The sequence below is a fragment of the Anoplopoma fimbria genome, chromosome 17 (assembly GCF_027596085.1).
Source record: "Anoplopoma fimbria isolate UVic2021 breed Golden Eagle Sablefish chromosome 17, Afim_UVic_2022, whole genome shotgun sequence".
Taxonomy (NCBI): domain Eukaryota; kingdom Metazoa; phylum Chordata; class Actinopteri; order Perciformes; family Anoplopomatidae; genus Anoplopoma; species Anoplopoma fimbria.
Window position 1 is genome coordinate 18,797,539 of NC_072465.1, and position 15,586 is coordinate 18,813,124.

Consider the following 15,586-nt stretch of genomic DNA (forward strand, 5'->3'; position numbering starts at 1 on the left):
TCTCTTTTGGAAATGAATTTCTCAGAAAAAATTACACAAATGTTGTCTCGAGGGAAATGGAATTACAGCTCATGAATAATGTATTGATTCGAGGTCGCTCTGCTTGGCTTCAAAGTGGAAAATATACCTCAGTAGTATCCCAGAATAGAATTGTTGGCCTTGGCCCAGATTAATTAAGGCTGCTTGTCTAAAAAAATAAAATTCTACATAAAGATTTTGACTTTGTAAAACTTTGGGGATTTTTTTCTGCTTTCACACACGCAATGCTTGTGATGGGTTGATATCCGAAATATCCCTCCTTTTACCTCACGGTTTGATACTTTCACTAAACTTACTTTAAAACTGTGTCGTCTAACCAACCACTATAATCCAGAAGAGGGACGAGAGGACGTAATAGAAATGGTTATCTTTGTAATTATTATGCACACACAGGAGTTAGGCTTTAGCCGAGAGCAGCAGTTAGTGAATTAATTTTCTCCTAAAAAGACTGTAATTTAACACTAATCAAAGAAAAGGCAGTTATGGAAAGTCCTGTGGTAAATATGCAATGACAGCATTATTTCTCACAAGGTATCAGGTCTCTATCAACAAGCACGAGTTTTGTTTTTTGATAATTTTGTTTTAATACTATCCATAGGAAAAGTGTGACACAAATGTCATTTGTTATTTTCCAGATTGATATAAACGCAACAAATAAGTTAAATTCCCTCCACATCTGAAACCAAAATAAAGACATTACTAACACACACATGCACACACTTCAGCAGTTCTACTCCTTGCTGTCAGTGAGTTTGAAATAAGCTGCCTGTGAACAACACTAATCACAGGTCTTTAGCCAAACAGTCCTGACCTTGAATATACAGTAATTACTCACGCACTTAAACAGCAGTGAAGTTATCTGTGCCATTATGGTGAATGCAGGGGGAATGCTGCTTGCTGTCACCCATCCATAGCAATTTTGGTGGCTCCTTGGAAGATGTTGCAGTGCGCTCCACCCTTCCTGGAAGCAAACCTGTATATCAAATCAACCTTACACAGTCTGGATTGCACCACAGGCCCAACTCCAAGGACAGATTGACATATTTAGTTAGTTTGTAGCTAATTTTTTTCTAGATTCTATCAATTTAAGTGTCTGGTTTTAGTGTGAATTCATTGACATTGCCAGTCAGCAGGCTCTGTCAATGCTCGTCGGGTCTTGGATGTTGGATCAAAGCCAGTCTTTTTAAGGAGGTCTGACAGTTTAAGGCCCATCTGAAGAGGTGAAATATGGTGTTTTGTTTTTGACAGGAACTACAACAAAAGAAGAACTGGTGCCAAGAGAAGGTGGTATGCTGAGATCTGTACATGCCCCTATGCTCTACTTCTGCACACGCATAAAAACACATGCTGTACTCTGAAATCCCGCTTGTTTGTTTCGAGAAAACACACACACACACACACACACACACACACACACACACACACACACACACACACACACACACACACACACACACACACACACACACACACACAACACACACACACACACACACTTTTTTAAAGAATCCCCCTTTCATTGTTATAGTTTCCATGGTTTGTTCAAACACCCCAGTCTTTTCCGAGCTCTTAGTGAAGGGAAGCACTCCATTAAATCAGACCTTTCTATAATGTTCTGTCTAATTCTTGTGCTGAAAATTCTGTAGATTGTGGACAAAATCATTAAAATTATATTTAAATAAATAATAACCTTACATTATCATTTATCCTGATATAACAACGCCACAAACTTCAGCAGAAAAAAATGAACTTAGAGCTGATTCAACATCAGTATCAACAAAGATGGAATATTCTGGTCTAAAAATGTATCGAATTCCTTGCAAGGCTGTAATTGACGATTAAGTAATTGTGATTTCTCCATTTGTTCCAGTTAATTTGTCCACTCCAGTATAAATATCAGGCTGGGTATCAAATCCTATCATCTTAGGTGATCACCTAATATTTGATATAGTGCCATCATCTGGTCATTTGTTTTGTTGTCCAATACTTTCATTGTGTGTCGAGGTAATTAGAAAATGTTAGCATGCTAACAAGCTAAACTCACATAGTGATGTATGGTTAACACTATGCCTGATAATCATCAGTGTGTTAGCATTATTCAAAGCATCGCTGTGCCACAGTGCAGCCTTGCAGAGCTGTAGCCTGGCTGTTATTTTTTATAGGAACATAAATTCACAAAGCTCTTACTCTGCTTATTGGAAGCACCTGTTATGACTGAGCAATTTAGCTTGAACTGAATGTGATGCTTTTAGGAATTCCATCACATTTATCTTCGTTTGTTGGACGGCCTACTGAGGGCAAAATGTGGACAGCGTTGTAGTGTCTGTGTTTATCGCTTTTATGTTCATTGAATAGATTTCATTAAATCAGATTTTGACGCGGGGCATGCGGGCAAGATGTAATTCAATCCGGTCATTTCGATCACGGAGTCCTAGTCTGTGAGTGTCTTCAGTTGTATATGAATGAACTACTGCGAGATTGGTAAATCAGACATATAAAGCTTTTTTTAAGGGTGGCGTGGTAGTCCCCTCAGTAAGTGAGCAGTGGAAACTAGTCAGAGCCTGTCTTTGCTCGGTGGTGTATAGACACATCAACACTGAAAGTGAAATCAGAGAGCTTGCATCATGGCACTTTGTCTAAACCTTTCTGGAAGCAAACAGTATTCTCGGTGGGAGGTAATTTGACCGAGGAGGACTCATGCTTGTGGGTGGGATGGGTTGGGTTTTTTAAGGTGTGTGTGGAGCTTTTCCAGCAAGGAGTGGGTTTGCCCTCCAGCCTGTCCACGTTTCTGATATTTCTCAGTGCTTCCTGTGTGATATGATGTCTGATAACAAGACACCGTAGCCTTAGAAATATAAGACGCTCAGAGCAACCGCTGCGGCCCAGTGATGTAAATATCTATATCTTGATTTATATCTGACTAAAAGTTCATGTTAGAAGTCTGCAGCAAATATAACATAGATAATATGAACAAAATAGCTGGGGACAATGTGGATCACACTGTCATTTAGAGTCGTAGTGTAGTATGCCTGCTGTTGTGTATGTGTGTGTGAGCATGCCATAAAAGATGAAAGCAGATATGTATGCATCAAAGACTGCGCTCTATTGTCTCAAACTCCACCGATGTTTTACTGCCTATTTTCCTATCTGTGTCTGTTGCCGTTTTATTGATAAAATGATTAACTCTGATGTCATTAATTGTTAACAGTGTTTGAGCTATCGCCTGCTATCAGTGTGTTTGTATGTGTGTGGGTCAAGGAGTCTGCAGTAGATGAATCTTGGTTATCAGCAAAGTTTTTACGAGTGTGATAAGGATATCATGATGACTGGGTCAAAGTGATGTACGGACAATGTGCAGGGTAAAATTCGTTCAACTTTAGCGGTGACTTCATTGTTACAGTCCTGCTCTTTTTCTCTCATGAGTGTCATCGCAGAGACTTTTACAATATGTGAAGTATTACTGCAGGAATCCTGCCCTCGACTCAGTTGTGGCCTCAAAGAAGAAGTGCACTATTGGTGCTCCTCAATGGTTGGGATGGGTCAAATTTTAAAGCATAAATGGTGCTACACTGTAATAATCACACTCTAGCACTGTGATGGACAGAGTTGACAAAAATCTGCCTTAGGGTTATAAAAAACAAGGGAAGAAGAGCTACTTCATCTGGCAACAATGAAACACAAAGCAGGAGCTCCTGATGCATCGGTAGGCAAACAACTGTGGACCCTCCCCCCCAAAAAACAAGGCACACTGCTTCATTATGTCATGATCTGATAGTATGGTGGACCCAAATGAAAGTCACTGACAAGAGAGTGGTGAAGTTGTAGGGGATGTCTGTTTATATAATATCTTAGTTATTGTGGATTTTATACTTATTTACTTATTTAAAATACCTGTTTTAATGTTGTTTTTACTATGTCTCTTGTTTGCACTATCCTCTCTGCTGCTGTAATCCTGCAAATCTCCCCGCTGTGGGACTAATAAAGGTAAAACATTTTTTATTTTATCTTATCTTATTGTGAGACATCATTGAAGGGAGCTGAGGTGGAGTGAAAGTGATGGTGGAAGACAGAGTGGTTAGTGGTGTCGGCAGGCAAAGGTACTTACAGAAAACATAGAAACTACTTAAGCATGAACCACCACGATAACTGATACAATGATCTGGTGAGGAGTAGAAAGGAAAGTGAGAGTGGATGTACTGTAGAGATTGCTGACTGGTGTGTGCAGAGCAGGAAGCTGGGAGATGTGACGAGCTGATTGATGGCAGGTATGCGGGTAGACTGGGTGCAGGTAGAGGGCAGGAAAGGATGAGACTCACACAAAGAGACAGAGAGAGTAGCTGTGACACGTTAATGTACAGACAATTATTGTAATCATTTTTACTATCCCAGAATAGAATTGTTGGCCTTGGCCCAAATTAATTAAGGCTGCTTGTCTAAAAAAATAAAATTCTACATAAAGATTTTGACTTTGTAAAACTTTGGGGATTTTTTTGATTAGCTGTATATTTTTTTTTACAAATTGGCAAATGACCAAACATTTTCGCCCCTTGCTTTGTCCTGGTGTGAATGTAGTGAAACCGTAGCCTACATAATAATAATAATAATAATAATAATAATAATAATAATAATAATAATAAAAGACATACATACATTCATTTTTTTTTACAAAAAAACATACATTAAAGCGTAAAGAGTTTGACAATTTTTTGGAAAAAAAATACCTAACTTTCTCTCAGGGAGTTAAATGAAAGAGTGATACCACTTTCATATCTGTCTGTTCAATATGAAACAGGGGCCAGCGGCAATTTAGCTTAGCTTATTTTAGCTTAGCATAAAGACTGGAAACGGGGAAACAGCTAGCCTGGATCCATCCTGGAGTCTTTGTTGATTGCGTGGCAACCTGATACTAAAGACAAGAAGTCAGTGCGCTGACCCAAGAATGAATTGATTTAATTATTAATGAGTTACTTTAAGATATGCTGGAAGGCAGATTTGTTGCCTTGCTAGCTGTTTCCCCCGGCTTCCAGTTTTTATGCTAAGCTAGGATAACTGGCTGATAGCTGTAGCTTCATATTGAGCAGACAGACATGAGTGTGGTCTCAATCTTCTCATCCCACTCCTGGCAAGAAAATGAAGAAATGCAGCTCTTAAAATGTCAAATTATCGCTTTAACAAATCAAACTACTATAACAGCATGTATATTTAGTTTCTATCAAAAAGAACAGGGATTAGGGTTGTTACATGCATGAGTCACTCTCGGGTCGGGTTGTTTGTGCTGCTCATTGGACCATCGTGCTGCTCAGAGTGAGCTTGGTTTGAATGTAAATTGTGTATAAATTCATCAGTTCAGTGCTTCTCATTCAAGATGAATGAGATGCTGCTTGTGGGAAGTGACGGCGTCCCAGTCACTCCTCCTTACCATCAGTCTATCTGTTGTTGTCTCACCCTCCTCCCATATTCATCTCTCTGTGCCTCTAGATAGACTGCCCTCTGCAGTTTAGCTCACGCACGCACACACGCACGCACGCACGCACGCACGCACGCACGCACACACACACACGTCATTGCCCCTGCTTTGCTACCATCATGGTTCAGTGGGCGGCCATTAAGAATTGACGGGCCAGGGGCTACCATGGTCACAGGGTCAAAGGTCAAGTGTCAAAAGGTCACAGTTGCAAGTCACAAGGTTAGAGACAATCGAACCTTGTTTTTCAAGCATTTCTGTTTTCCACTTTGACTAGGGAAAAAAAAAAAGACGTTGTTTTTTCTTCCCCATGGACATTTATATACCAGTAATCATTTTTGCACTTTCTGCTGTTTTTCTTGTTTATTTGATTTTCTTGATTTCTTTGATTTTTTTCTAAACAAGCCAACTGGTTTTTGCATTCGTCTGATTTCTGAAATGGTTGTGTGTAGCTAGAAAAGACATTGCTTAAGTGATCTACTTTCATCGGCTGTTTGTTGTTCCATCAACAGATGTTGAAATGTTGGTTATAAACGGTTTTTGATTTGTTGAATTCCTTTGAAATGCCTTCCCAGTCATTGCGAACTGCTTTATTGGCCTGGAGAGGAAATGTAGAAATACAAATGTCTCCTCTGGTACATTTTATGCTTTGCAACTGCTTGCAAGGTTTTTTATTTATTAGATTTATCAATTTCAAATAACAGTACATAACAATCCACCCTGCCCTATCTGTTTCTATATATGAAGTATATATATGAGTCATTCACCACACTGTACAGGTCAAATTGTACATACCTTTTTTAGCCACTACCTTTCATAGATGGAGTATCTCGCTCCCACCTGTACATCAAAGTACCTGAGTAAAATGGTCATGTGCTCGGGGTCCTCTCTTGACGAGAGTGATTGCTTAAATTTGGAGCGGCTCTGGCTACTTTTCCTAATATTGGCTAAAATGTTAAATAACTAATGTACTACATTTGCTCTCAGTAAATGCCATGCTTGCTGGTCCCACACCAGCTCCGCTGTCTTAGCGAGGGAACTTTTTCTCAGAGCTGTGCTGACCACACATTTTACTTTACATTCCTCTCTTTTTGATAGCATTCACCATAGTTACTGAGAATGAAATGAAACAGGATTGCAAAGCCTTTCACACAGTTAACCTTTTATAGTGCTGAAAAAGTGTTCCTGCTGAGTCATACTGAGCTTTCTTTGTGATTAGGGAAGTCGGTTGATTTGATTAATGACCTAGAGAGCTGTATTTATCCTGATTGTGGATCAGGGTTAGAGCAGGGTCGTCCTTCAATCAGAGGATTGGCGGTTCGATCCCCCAGCTACGATAGTCCATGCCGATGTGTCCTTGTGCAAGACCCATGGATGGGTATGAATTATAAGTTAGAGTCCTGATGGGCAGGTGGCATCTTGCATGGTAGCCCCTGTCATCAGTGTATGAATGGATGTAAATGGTTGATTTCACATGTAGTGTAAAAGCGGTTTGACTACCTAGAAGACTAAAAAGGCGTTTTACAAGTATAAGTCCATTTAACATATTTGCAGGTATTTAAAAGGATAAGTTAGCACACAACATAAAAAGAGATCTAGAGTATTCATTTTCAAGGTAAAGGTTGTCCAGAATTCCATTCAAGAAGATGTCAACATACTCTTTTCAGAAAAGTATGTATTGTATTTGTAGGCATCCAGTGATAAAGTTGTGTTGACAACATCTGAGCATGCCGAGGCTGCGATCCAGGCACAGATGCAGAAAATGAGTGTGGTAATGGCACAGAGCCTGCTGTCCCACGTAGGATCTGTCTTCGCCTATAAGGCCCTGGGGTCAGATTGTTACTAGCTAATTGTTAGCATGACAAGAATGTTGTGACAGGGTCCCATCGGCCTATGAAAGCATGGGTCATTTTCCAATGCCAGAAATAAATCTGTTAAGTGTTATGTATTTGAAATGCTTGATCTTCATTTAATTAGAAACAAAACAGATATTAGACTCACATTTTCATGTCAAAGTTGGATTACATAGTTTTTCCCATATTTTATGAATGTTCTGTTTAAACAGGAGTCACTGCTGTGTACAATAAAAACTTTACCTCCTTTCCTGTTACCGTACGAGACATCTGAGTCTGTGCTACTTTGAAAAAATTTGCATCTCACTATCAGATCTGACTTGCGTTCCAGGCAGTTGCATACTTGTAATAACGCACAGTAGGTATCTAACCTTGCATCGGCCGAGTGTGAGAGCGCAACCACTGTCTGCCTGGTGTTTGCTTTGTTTGTGTTGCAAACAAAATTTGGAAGGCAAGCTATAGGAGGGAGGGGGATGGGGAAAGACACAGAGAGGGGAAAAGAGATTTGGAGGAAAGAAGAAGTTCAGAATGGACGTTTAGATTTATTAGGTTTGTTAAATCGACTGAGCGAGGAGTGCAGACAGTATAAGAAAAGAGAAAGGGGCCGATAGACAGCAAGTTAGTGTGAGAGAAGAGTGAGAAAGTTTGGATGGGCTGAGGTTGTGGGTTGTGAGAGAACCCTCTGCCATGTGTCCATGTGTTACTCATTGCAGCTGGATAAAATGTGCGGACTCTGATGGCTGAAAGCTGCTGTACACTGATCACGGCTTGGGACTTTAATTAGGCTTAAAATAATGATATTATGTTATAAATATTTATATGAACAGGTCTCAGAGGTTGAAACTAACACTCACCAGTACTGTGCTGCTATACCAACGTACAGCCTTGAACTGCTCCACTGACAATTAAAAGGAGGGACACTAATACAGACCAAACTCTCAAAAGGCAAAGAAACACTTTATATCCGGAGGCGTCCTGTGGGATAGTGGTTTAGTAGCTAGCTTATCATTTAATTGCAATGTCTGATTCCGACCAGGGGTCTTTTGCCTAAATCTACACGGCTGTAAAATGCACATGCGACTTTGCCATGAATAATCTTTAAAAGAATAGTCCATATCACAGATCAGATTCTCGTTTTTCCCCTTTTAAAACAGAAAAGTAAAAAATATAAAGCATCAGTTCAGTCTTAAACAGCAGTATTACTAATGTTTGATGGGATATAACATGGAAGCAAAAGACCTTAAGACTTGTAGCATCATGTATCTGCCATTAGTAGCTAGTTATGTATCATGCTAGAGTAACCTTCTCTGCATACTGTTGATTGGTGAATAAATATTTCAGTGTGCAGGGTTTAAAAGCGTTAGAATTTGACCACTCTTGTGTCTCAGCATCTAGTAGTCTGCACCTTGTTTTACAAGAAATTAAATCTAATGACATAATGATCAATATATTAAACAAAGCCTTGGATTTGTTAACGTCTGGTAGGGTTTCCACATTTCACCAACTGCCACACACACACACACACACACACACACACACACACACACACACACACACACACACACACACACACACACACACACACACACACACACACACACACACACACACACACACACACACACACACATGCATGCACTGACCACACAAAGGTGGGAAATGACAAACGGCTTCACCTCCGAACAATCACCTGTTGTTATCATTGTTTCGGTGTCGTAACATGATATTTCCTCCTCTGTGAATCTGTTGAGGATTTTCTGTTTTCATTCAAACATTCCCAGGAACTCTGTGTAATGGCGTCTGTGTGCTGCTGTGTAATTTGCCTCTAAATACAGTGAAGATAAGGTAAATGTCTTCACAGAAAGATGAACTTTTGGTTGCTCGGCTTTTGAGAAGCAGGTTTTAATCCGTCCAGGATTTGTAAAAAAGTTTGACTTGAAGAAGGTTAAAAATAAGCATCATAACTTGCAATACAGTTCTGTCCCACTCAGGTGTTTGTGGACATTATATGTGTAATCAAATCTTTTAAAGCCTCAAGGTTTGTGTAAAAGTCACAGTTAAGTAACCGCCCTGATACCAAGAGCTGAGGTAACCCATTTCAGAGGGGATAAACGTCTTCAATGCATTATGTCACCGTGTAAACAAAGCCTGTAATGGTGTGGTGCTATTTCAACAGAGGCCTCTATGGAGTAATCAAGGATTTGACCTTTGATCTGTGCCAGTTTGAAAGTTGTTCTTCCACTCTGGCTTATTAAGGACCGTGTTTATAATAAAGTTTAACGCCAACTTGAGGGACCTACAACCTGCTCTTTCATTAATTTTCAACAAAGCATAAAGATAGTTTAGTTATGTATGTTATTATTATGGAAAGCATGGAAAGAAGACTGAATTCTAGGAAGGAAAAGGTGATGAAGGGAGAAGCAGGTGTTATTTTACTCTTCCATCATCATATGGTCTTTTATTCTGACAGTGTTTGGGTCACAACAGCGGAGCGTGTTAATAAAGCATTAGGGTGATTCACCACCTGGCCTGTGCGGTGTTGTTATCCAGACACACCCGCTCCCCAGAGAAGCCCAGACCTGTTCAGAGAGACGCACAACACCACAGGGGATTGAGTAGGTGTGGCAGCGCCTTGGCATGATAGATGAGATAAATAAATAGACATGCAGGAAGTAAGGAGGATAATGACAGGAAGGCACGAATCCTCTGCTGGAGATGAAGGGCAGCTGTACATCTATCACCACTTAATGAAACATGGGTGAGTTCATTAATGGATCCTATAGCCATTTTATTTTTTGAAACTTAATTAAACAGAGCTAATTAAGTGCTCCAGTGTAGAAATCAAACCAGATTAACAAGGTCTTACTCAAGCGTTTATTTAGTAAGGACTTATTTTGTAATGATTTATAAAATAATGAATAAATGAAATGAAAGTATCCTATTATGATTATCATTTCAATTGCAATGTGTTTTATTATATATATTGTAATATTTATTCATATTACAGGGAATGATCATTGTAACATAATTATTCAGATTTTTATTGAAAAGCTTATTAAAATGATTATGGCGTGATTTGTCTTTTTTTGGGGGGAATCTGTACCAACAAAATATGTTCTCTTAAGTCTGTAGAATGTGATGTGTAGGCCAGGACACCTGTTTAGCACAACAATATTTAATTTAAAATGGTATTTTGACACAGATTTTGCCTTTAACAAATATTGCGCCACACAAGCTGGTTTTAATATATCCTCTGTCCTTGCTAGAGCGGGCACAATTAATCAAAATTTTATCAAAATTGCAATGTCAGTTGAATTATTGTTTGGTTAAAATGAGGGTTAGTGAGCCAGTGAAACGTTTCCACAAAGTTTTCATGCACTTACGCGGTTACTTTTCCTACAGCAGCCATCACCATAGCTGCAGCCTGACCTCACTATAGATCCTCAGCCCCACAGCTATCTCTTTACTGTTGAATCATGCAGAAGAAGGCAAGATGTGGAAAACGTGACGAGGAAAGGTTATTACCACAGCAGGCCAACGTTATTTGTACCGACTTGTCCCTATGGAAGAAAGGTGGAATTTCACCAACATGTTGTGTAACCATTAATCTCCTTAGTATACTTATTCAATCTTACAGCGTGCAAGCCAGAACAAAGGCACTGTGTTTAAGACTGCTTCCCTTTTTAAGTACATTTGAAGTCAAGTGTTTGTGATAATTGCAAGACAAATGAGCACATTGACGGAAATAAAGCCACAGAGAAACAAATTATGAATCTAATAACCAGCAGCAAGACTAAGCTAAGCTGATGTACAGAGGTCTGACAGCCATATGGGGGCACTAGTCTATTACTGAGAACTTCTTGTTTCCAACATTTAGAAAATGTGTGAAGATGTTTAATGACTTATGAGTTTGTGTGAATGGAGGCACTATGCTTGCCATAAAGAACCAGTTGAGCTGTATTATCACAGCCTTGTGGTTTACATTCCTGAAAAGTTGGGACATCGACCAATCAGGAACTTGATAAAGCCTCTGCCAATTTGATTTTGACTTCCTGTAACAACTTATATTAGTAGTAGCATATTCTCACACACAGTACAATATGAATTGAGCAACAACTTTCAGCTCCAGCCTCTAACTCTTCAGATGCACTGCTTTGAGTTTAGCCCCTCTGAGTTAGTTGTAATCTGCAGCACCAGCTGTAGTAGAAGCAGTCCCACTGAATGGCCTCTCTGTCTGCACTGAGCCTTGTTGTGCGTGTGAAACTGGAAACAATGGGTATCCAATGAGACAGGAGCCATGTTCCTTAGTTCTGAGCCGCTGTTGGATGGGGGGGCTGAGAGCAGGGAGGAGGACTGGAGGGGAGAGGTCTTTTGTTTATGTGCTTGTGAGTGTATGAGAAAGGAAGGGGGAGGCATTAGAGGTAGGGTAGTTTAGATGTACGAGTGTGTTTGGGCATGAATTCTGTCTTTGTGTTTGTTTTGTTGTTGTGGCTTGTGTGTAGACGAGGAGTCGGCGGGTAAAACCCTAAGTATAACCATACTGTTAATCCAGCTCTGAGCCGTGTTAGAAGTTAGGGGATGCATGTTGTAGTGAGACCGAGGCAGCCATAACTTTCCCTCTTACTTTGTCCCCTTAAATGTAATATACGGGGCTTTTAACCTGCATATTTTCTCACAGGTATCAAAGAGCTTTGGGTGTAAGACTGAATGAAGGAAAGGCAATTCAGAATTTGTTTTTGATCTTATTTCTTTCTAAGTCACTCTTATTGCTTTTTAGAAAATATTCAATTTTTACTTCAAAGCTGGGTCTTACCTTTTTAGTTTTTATTATGTGGTCTGAGCTTTTCTAATGTCTCTCTATTCCCCCGGTCTGTTTGTTTTGTGGCTATGTGTCACACGAAAGCACACACATGGCAAATGCATGTTTGTGTATAAACTCATGCTCTAAAGTTCAGCCACACCCTGCTCATTATGTTCTCACACAGAGGAAACTGTCCACACAAACCATGTGATATGATTACAGACATATTCACATTCTTTGCATCTATGGTGAAGACACTTATTTCCTCTTTTCATCCCCATTTCTGCTCCTGCTTTATCCACATCACTCCCCCTTTATTGAAGACAGAACCTGGGTGTAGCCAATCTTAAACACCAGAGGGCAGGAGAGAACCACGCTGAGGCTGAGGATACATTACTGGGCCTGGGTAACTACATGGAAGTTTACCCTCCACTTATAAGGCAACTACTGGCAATTTAAACAATCTGGTGTGATTTTGCACGAATATTAAATACAAATCAACATTTTTTCTCCCCCATGTTTAACTATGTCCTTTTACCTGCCAGTGGGGTTAGTTGGTATAACAAGTTTCAACCTTAATCTAATATTATTTTCTGTTAAGAGAAGCCTGACAAAAAAAAAAAAAAAAAAAGTAGATTGCGAGGAAACAACCAACTTTGTGGAAAAAACTTTCTACGTTTTTCCTTCCCTCTCTTTCCATCCATCCTTTTTATGTTTCTCACCTCCAAGCTTCAAAGTCTTTAAACATTCACTGCATTATGTCCAAGTAAACACTGACTTATTCTTTATATACTTCCATGCTATCACTGAAAATAGTCCTGCAGGGACTCACACCCTATGATAAAGTTCTACTATAATCTTAACTTACTTTTATGGCACTTTTACTCTCCTCTGTTATCACTTCTATATGCCTAGAGGGACTTCATGCAGTACCTCCATTATTCTGTGCCAAAACTACAGCATTGTTACAAATGAAAGGCCACTCTTTTTAATACTTTATACCTCCTTGCAAAAGTTAACAGGGGATGGCTGCAGCTCTTTGGGTGTTGGGGTTTTGTTTGGAGAGGCTGATCTTGCACGTCAAACATCCCTGATATTTGAGGCGCTCCAGGGATTTAGCGAGCATGCCCAGTGCGCCCCTCTCTCAGCAGCACAGCACAGCACAGCACAGCGCTGCTGCAGCACAGGAGTCATACCAAGCATAGCCTGCGTGTCAGTGCAGTCGACTTACAGCTGGCTGTGAGGACAACTGACGCTACTCTCCTTTTTTTGCTCTTTATCACCGCGATACATTTACCCATATTTCACAAAAAAAAACAAAAAAACAACAAGTATCCTTAACTTGGTGTTTATCCTCTTTTGTGAGTTTAATTGTATTAAAGGGGGAATAGAAATAGAAAACAAAAGTTGGAGGCTGGGCCTTTTTTAGCTTTTTGACCGTCGCTTGAGAGAAGAAGAACAAGAAGAAGAAGAAGAAGAAGAAGAAGAAAAAAAAAAGCTGGTCTTTTTTTTTTTTTTTTTTTGGGGGGGGGTTAAAAACTCGATAAATGCTACTAACGAAAATGGACCTGTTGAACTACCAGTACCTGGACAAAATGAACAACAACATTGGCATTCTCTGCTACGAAGGTAACGTGAATGGCTCGGACTTTTTTATTATTATTTTTATTTTTTTTAGAACTCGAAGCGGCCGTAAGCGCTGAGAGTTTAAACGTGAGCGACGTGGTTCGGGCGAAGTTTTCACTCAACTCTCTAGCGACGTGGTTCGGGCGAAGTCTTCGCTTAACGCTAGCGACGTGGTTCGGGCGAAGTTTTCGCTCCACTCACTCACGCTTAACGTTAGCTGGTACTTTCCACATGCCCTGCAGAGAGAGAGAGAGAAAAAGGTGTTGCTTTCAACACGTGTTGATTCATTACGTTTGTGAATATCGAGTTAAATGTGTTATAACCCTTTCAACTGTTTGAACTTGATGCAAACGTGCCATTGAAAAAAAACATTAACTTGTCTTTCCCTTTTGGAACGTAGTTTTCACCGTTAGCTACGTAATTTGCGTAAGTTTTAAGTTTCACTATTAAGTTACGTTAGGAAAGCTGGAAGTGTGGTTTATACGCAAGTCTTATTGGCTGACTAATAGACTTTAATGTTAAGTGCGTGGATTTCATAGCTCTCCTCCCATGGCTGATTCACACTACTATTACCCACGGTGGTTGCTCACATATGAGTTTTTTGCTCTCTATTATTCATAATAACCTCTTGCATTCCTAACATTGTAATACATGTGGTTAAATGTCTGGCTTCAGCTGTATCAGGATGTGACAGTGTCTCCACTATTGACACACTGTGATTTGACCCAGTGTCTTTTTTGATAAGGCCCGGTATTTGTCTTTCTACAAGCTATTTTATTTGAATCATGTGCAGTGTAGAATGTATTGTTATGTAATGAAAACACAGCAAAGTGACTGTCTTTGGAGTAGTGTAACTCCTGTGCTGTGCTCTACAGTCATTTATGTTTAATATCATTCTGTCTTTGTGGGGCATTAATACGAGTTTTCTATTGCAACATGCAGAATCAACCCCAGCACTGAAAAGAAAATAGTCCACTCAAGTCAGTTTTTTGACATGAACTTCAACAAATGATATGTTTTTGAAGTAAGAATTTTTTTTTTAGGATTATATGATATGATTGCTGTTTAAGGTGGTGACTAAGCTAATGCAGCAAAATGGAAAACAGCAGGCTTTCCTTTCGTCTCATTTATCCCTCTCTGCTGTGTATCACCCTGCTTTTCCCATACTGCTCCTGTGCCACAGTTAGCAGCTCTTCTCTACATGTAACATATAATGAACTTTTTATTAGTTCTCCTATTAAGACGGTGTGACCGAAATGCGTTTTGCAGATTCGAGGGAGGGTCAGAGAGGCAGTTTGGCAGGTGGCCAAGTGCCATTTTGTAAGAGCAAATAGAAGAAACATGTTTTTTTTTTGTTTTTTTTTAAGTGGTTGAGCATGTGATTATGGTCTCTGTCAATAGAGTTGTACTTTTGTCTGTTTCGGTGCTTTGTGTGGGGGAAAAAAAGTGTTGTGTTGCAATTCCTGTTGGACAAACTGTTTGACCCAAAGTGATTGCTCTTAGGCATGTGACTTTTCCAGTTTTGCTCAGGGGTTTGGGCACACATGCTTATTTTGAGAAATAGTTAAGATCATTCTTCAGTGCAGTGATGGTGCAGCAGATAAGGCTGCTGCTCTGGACTGTTTGGGATTGAAGTCAATCAGAAGGGTTCTCTGTATCACTGCAAGTCTTTCTCTGTGAAGACAATTACAGAAGAGAAGAGGGGAGGGGAGGGGACTACTTTTTAGTGGTTTTTCTAGACTTGTATATCCTCTGGGTGTCTCTTGTATGTGATGTGTTTCGACACAATGCTTTATTTCTGTC

The 15,586-nt window shown here is 39.8% G+C and overlaps 1 protein-coding gene across 2 annotated transcripts in view; it reads left to right on the top strand.

Moving 5' to 3' along the window:
* Positions 1 to 15,586, top strand: part of vgll4b (vestigial-like family member 4b) — a 36,007-nt gene that overhangs the window by 3,513 nt on the left and 16,908 nt on the right. The window contains exon 1 of one of the 2 annotated variants that reach the window (XM_054617611.1): positions 13,696 to 13,786. The exons of the other annotated variant lie outside the window; for it this stretch is intronic. Within the exon in view, the coding sequence (XP_054473586.1) occupies positions 13,705 to 13,786 (82 nt within the window). The 5' untranslated portion in view covers positions 13,696 to 13,704. Of the gene's footprint in view, positions 1 to 13,695; positions 13,787 to 15,586 lie in introns of those variants that run through there. 2 annotated transcript variants of the gene reach the window in all.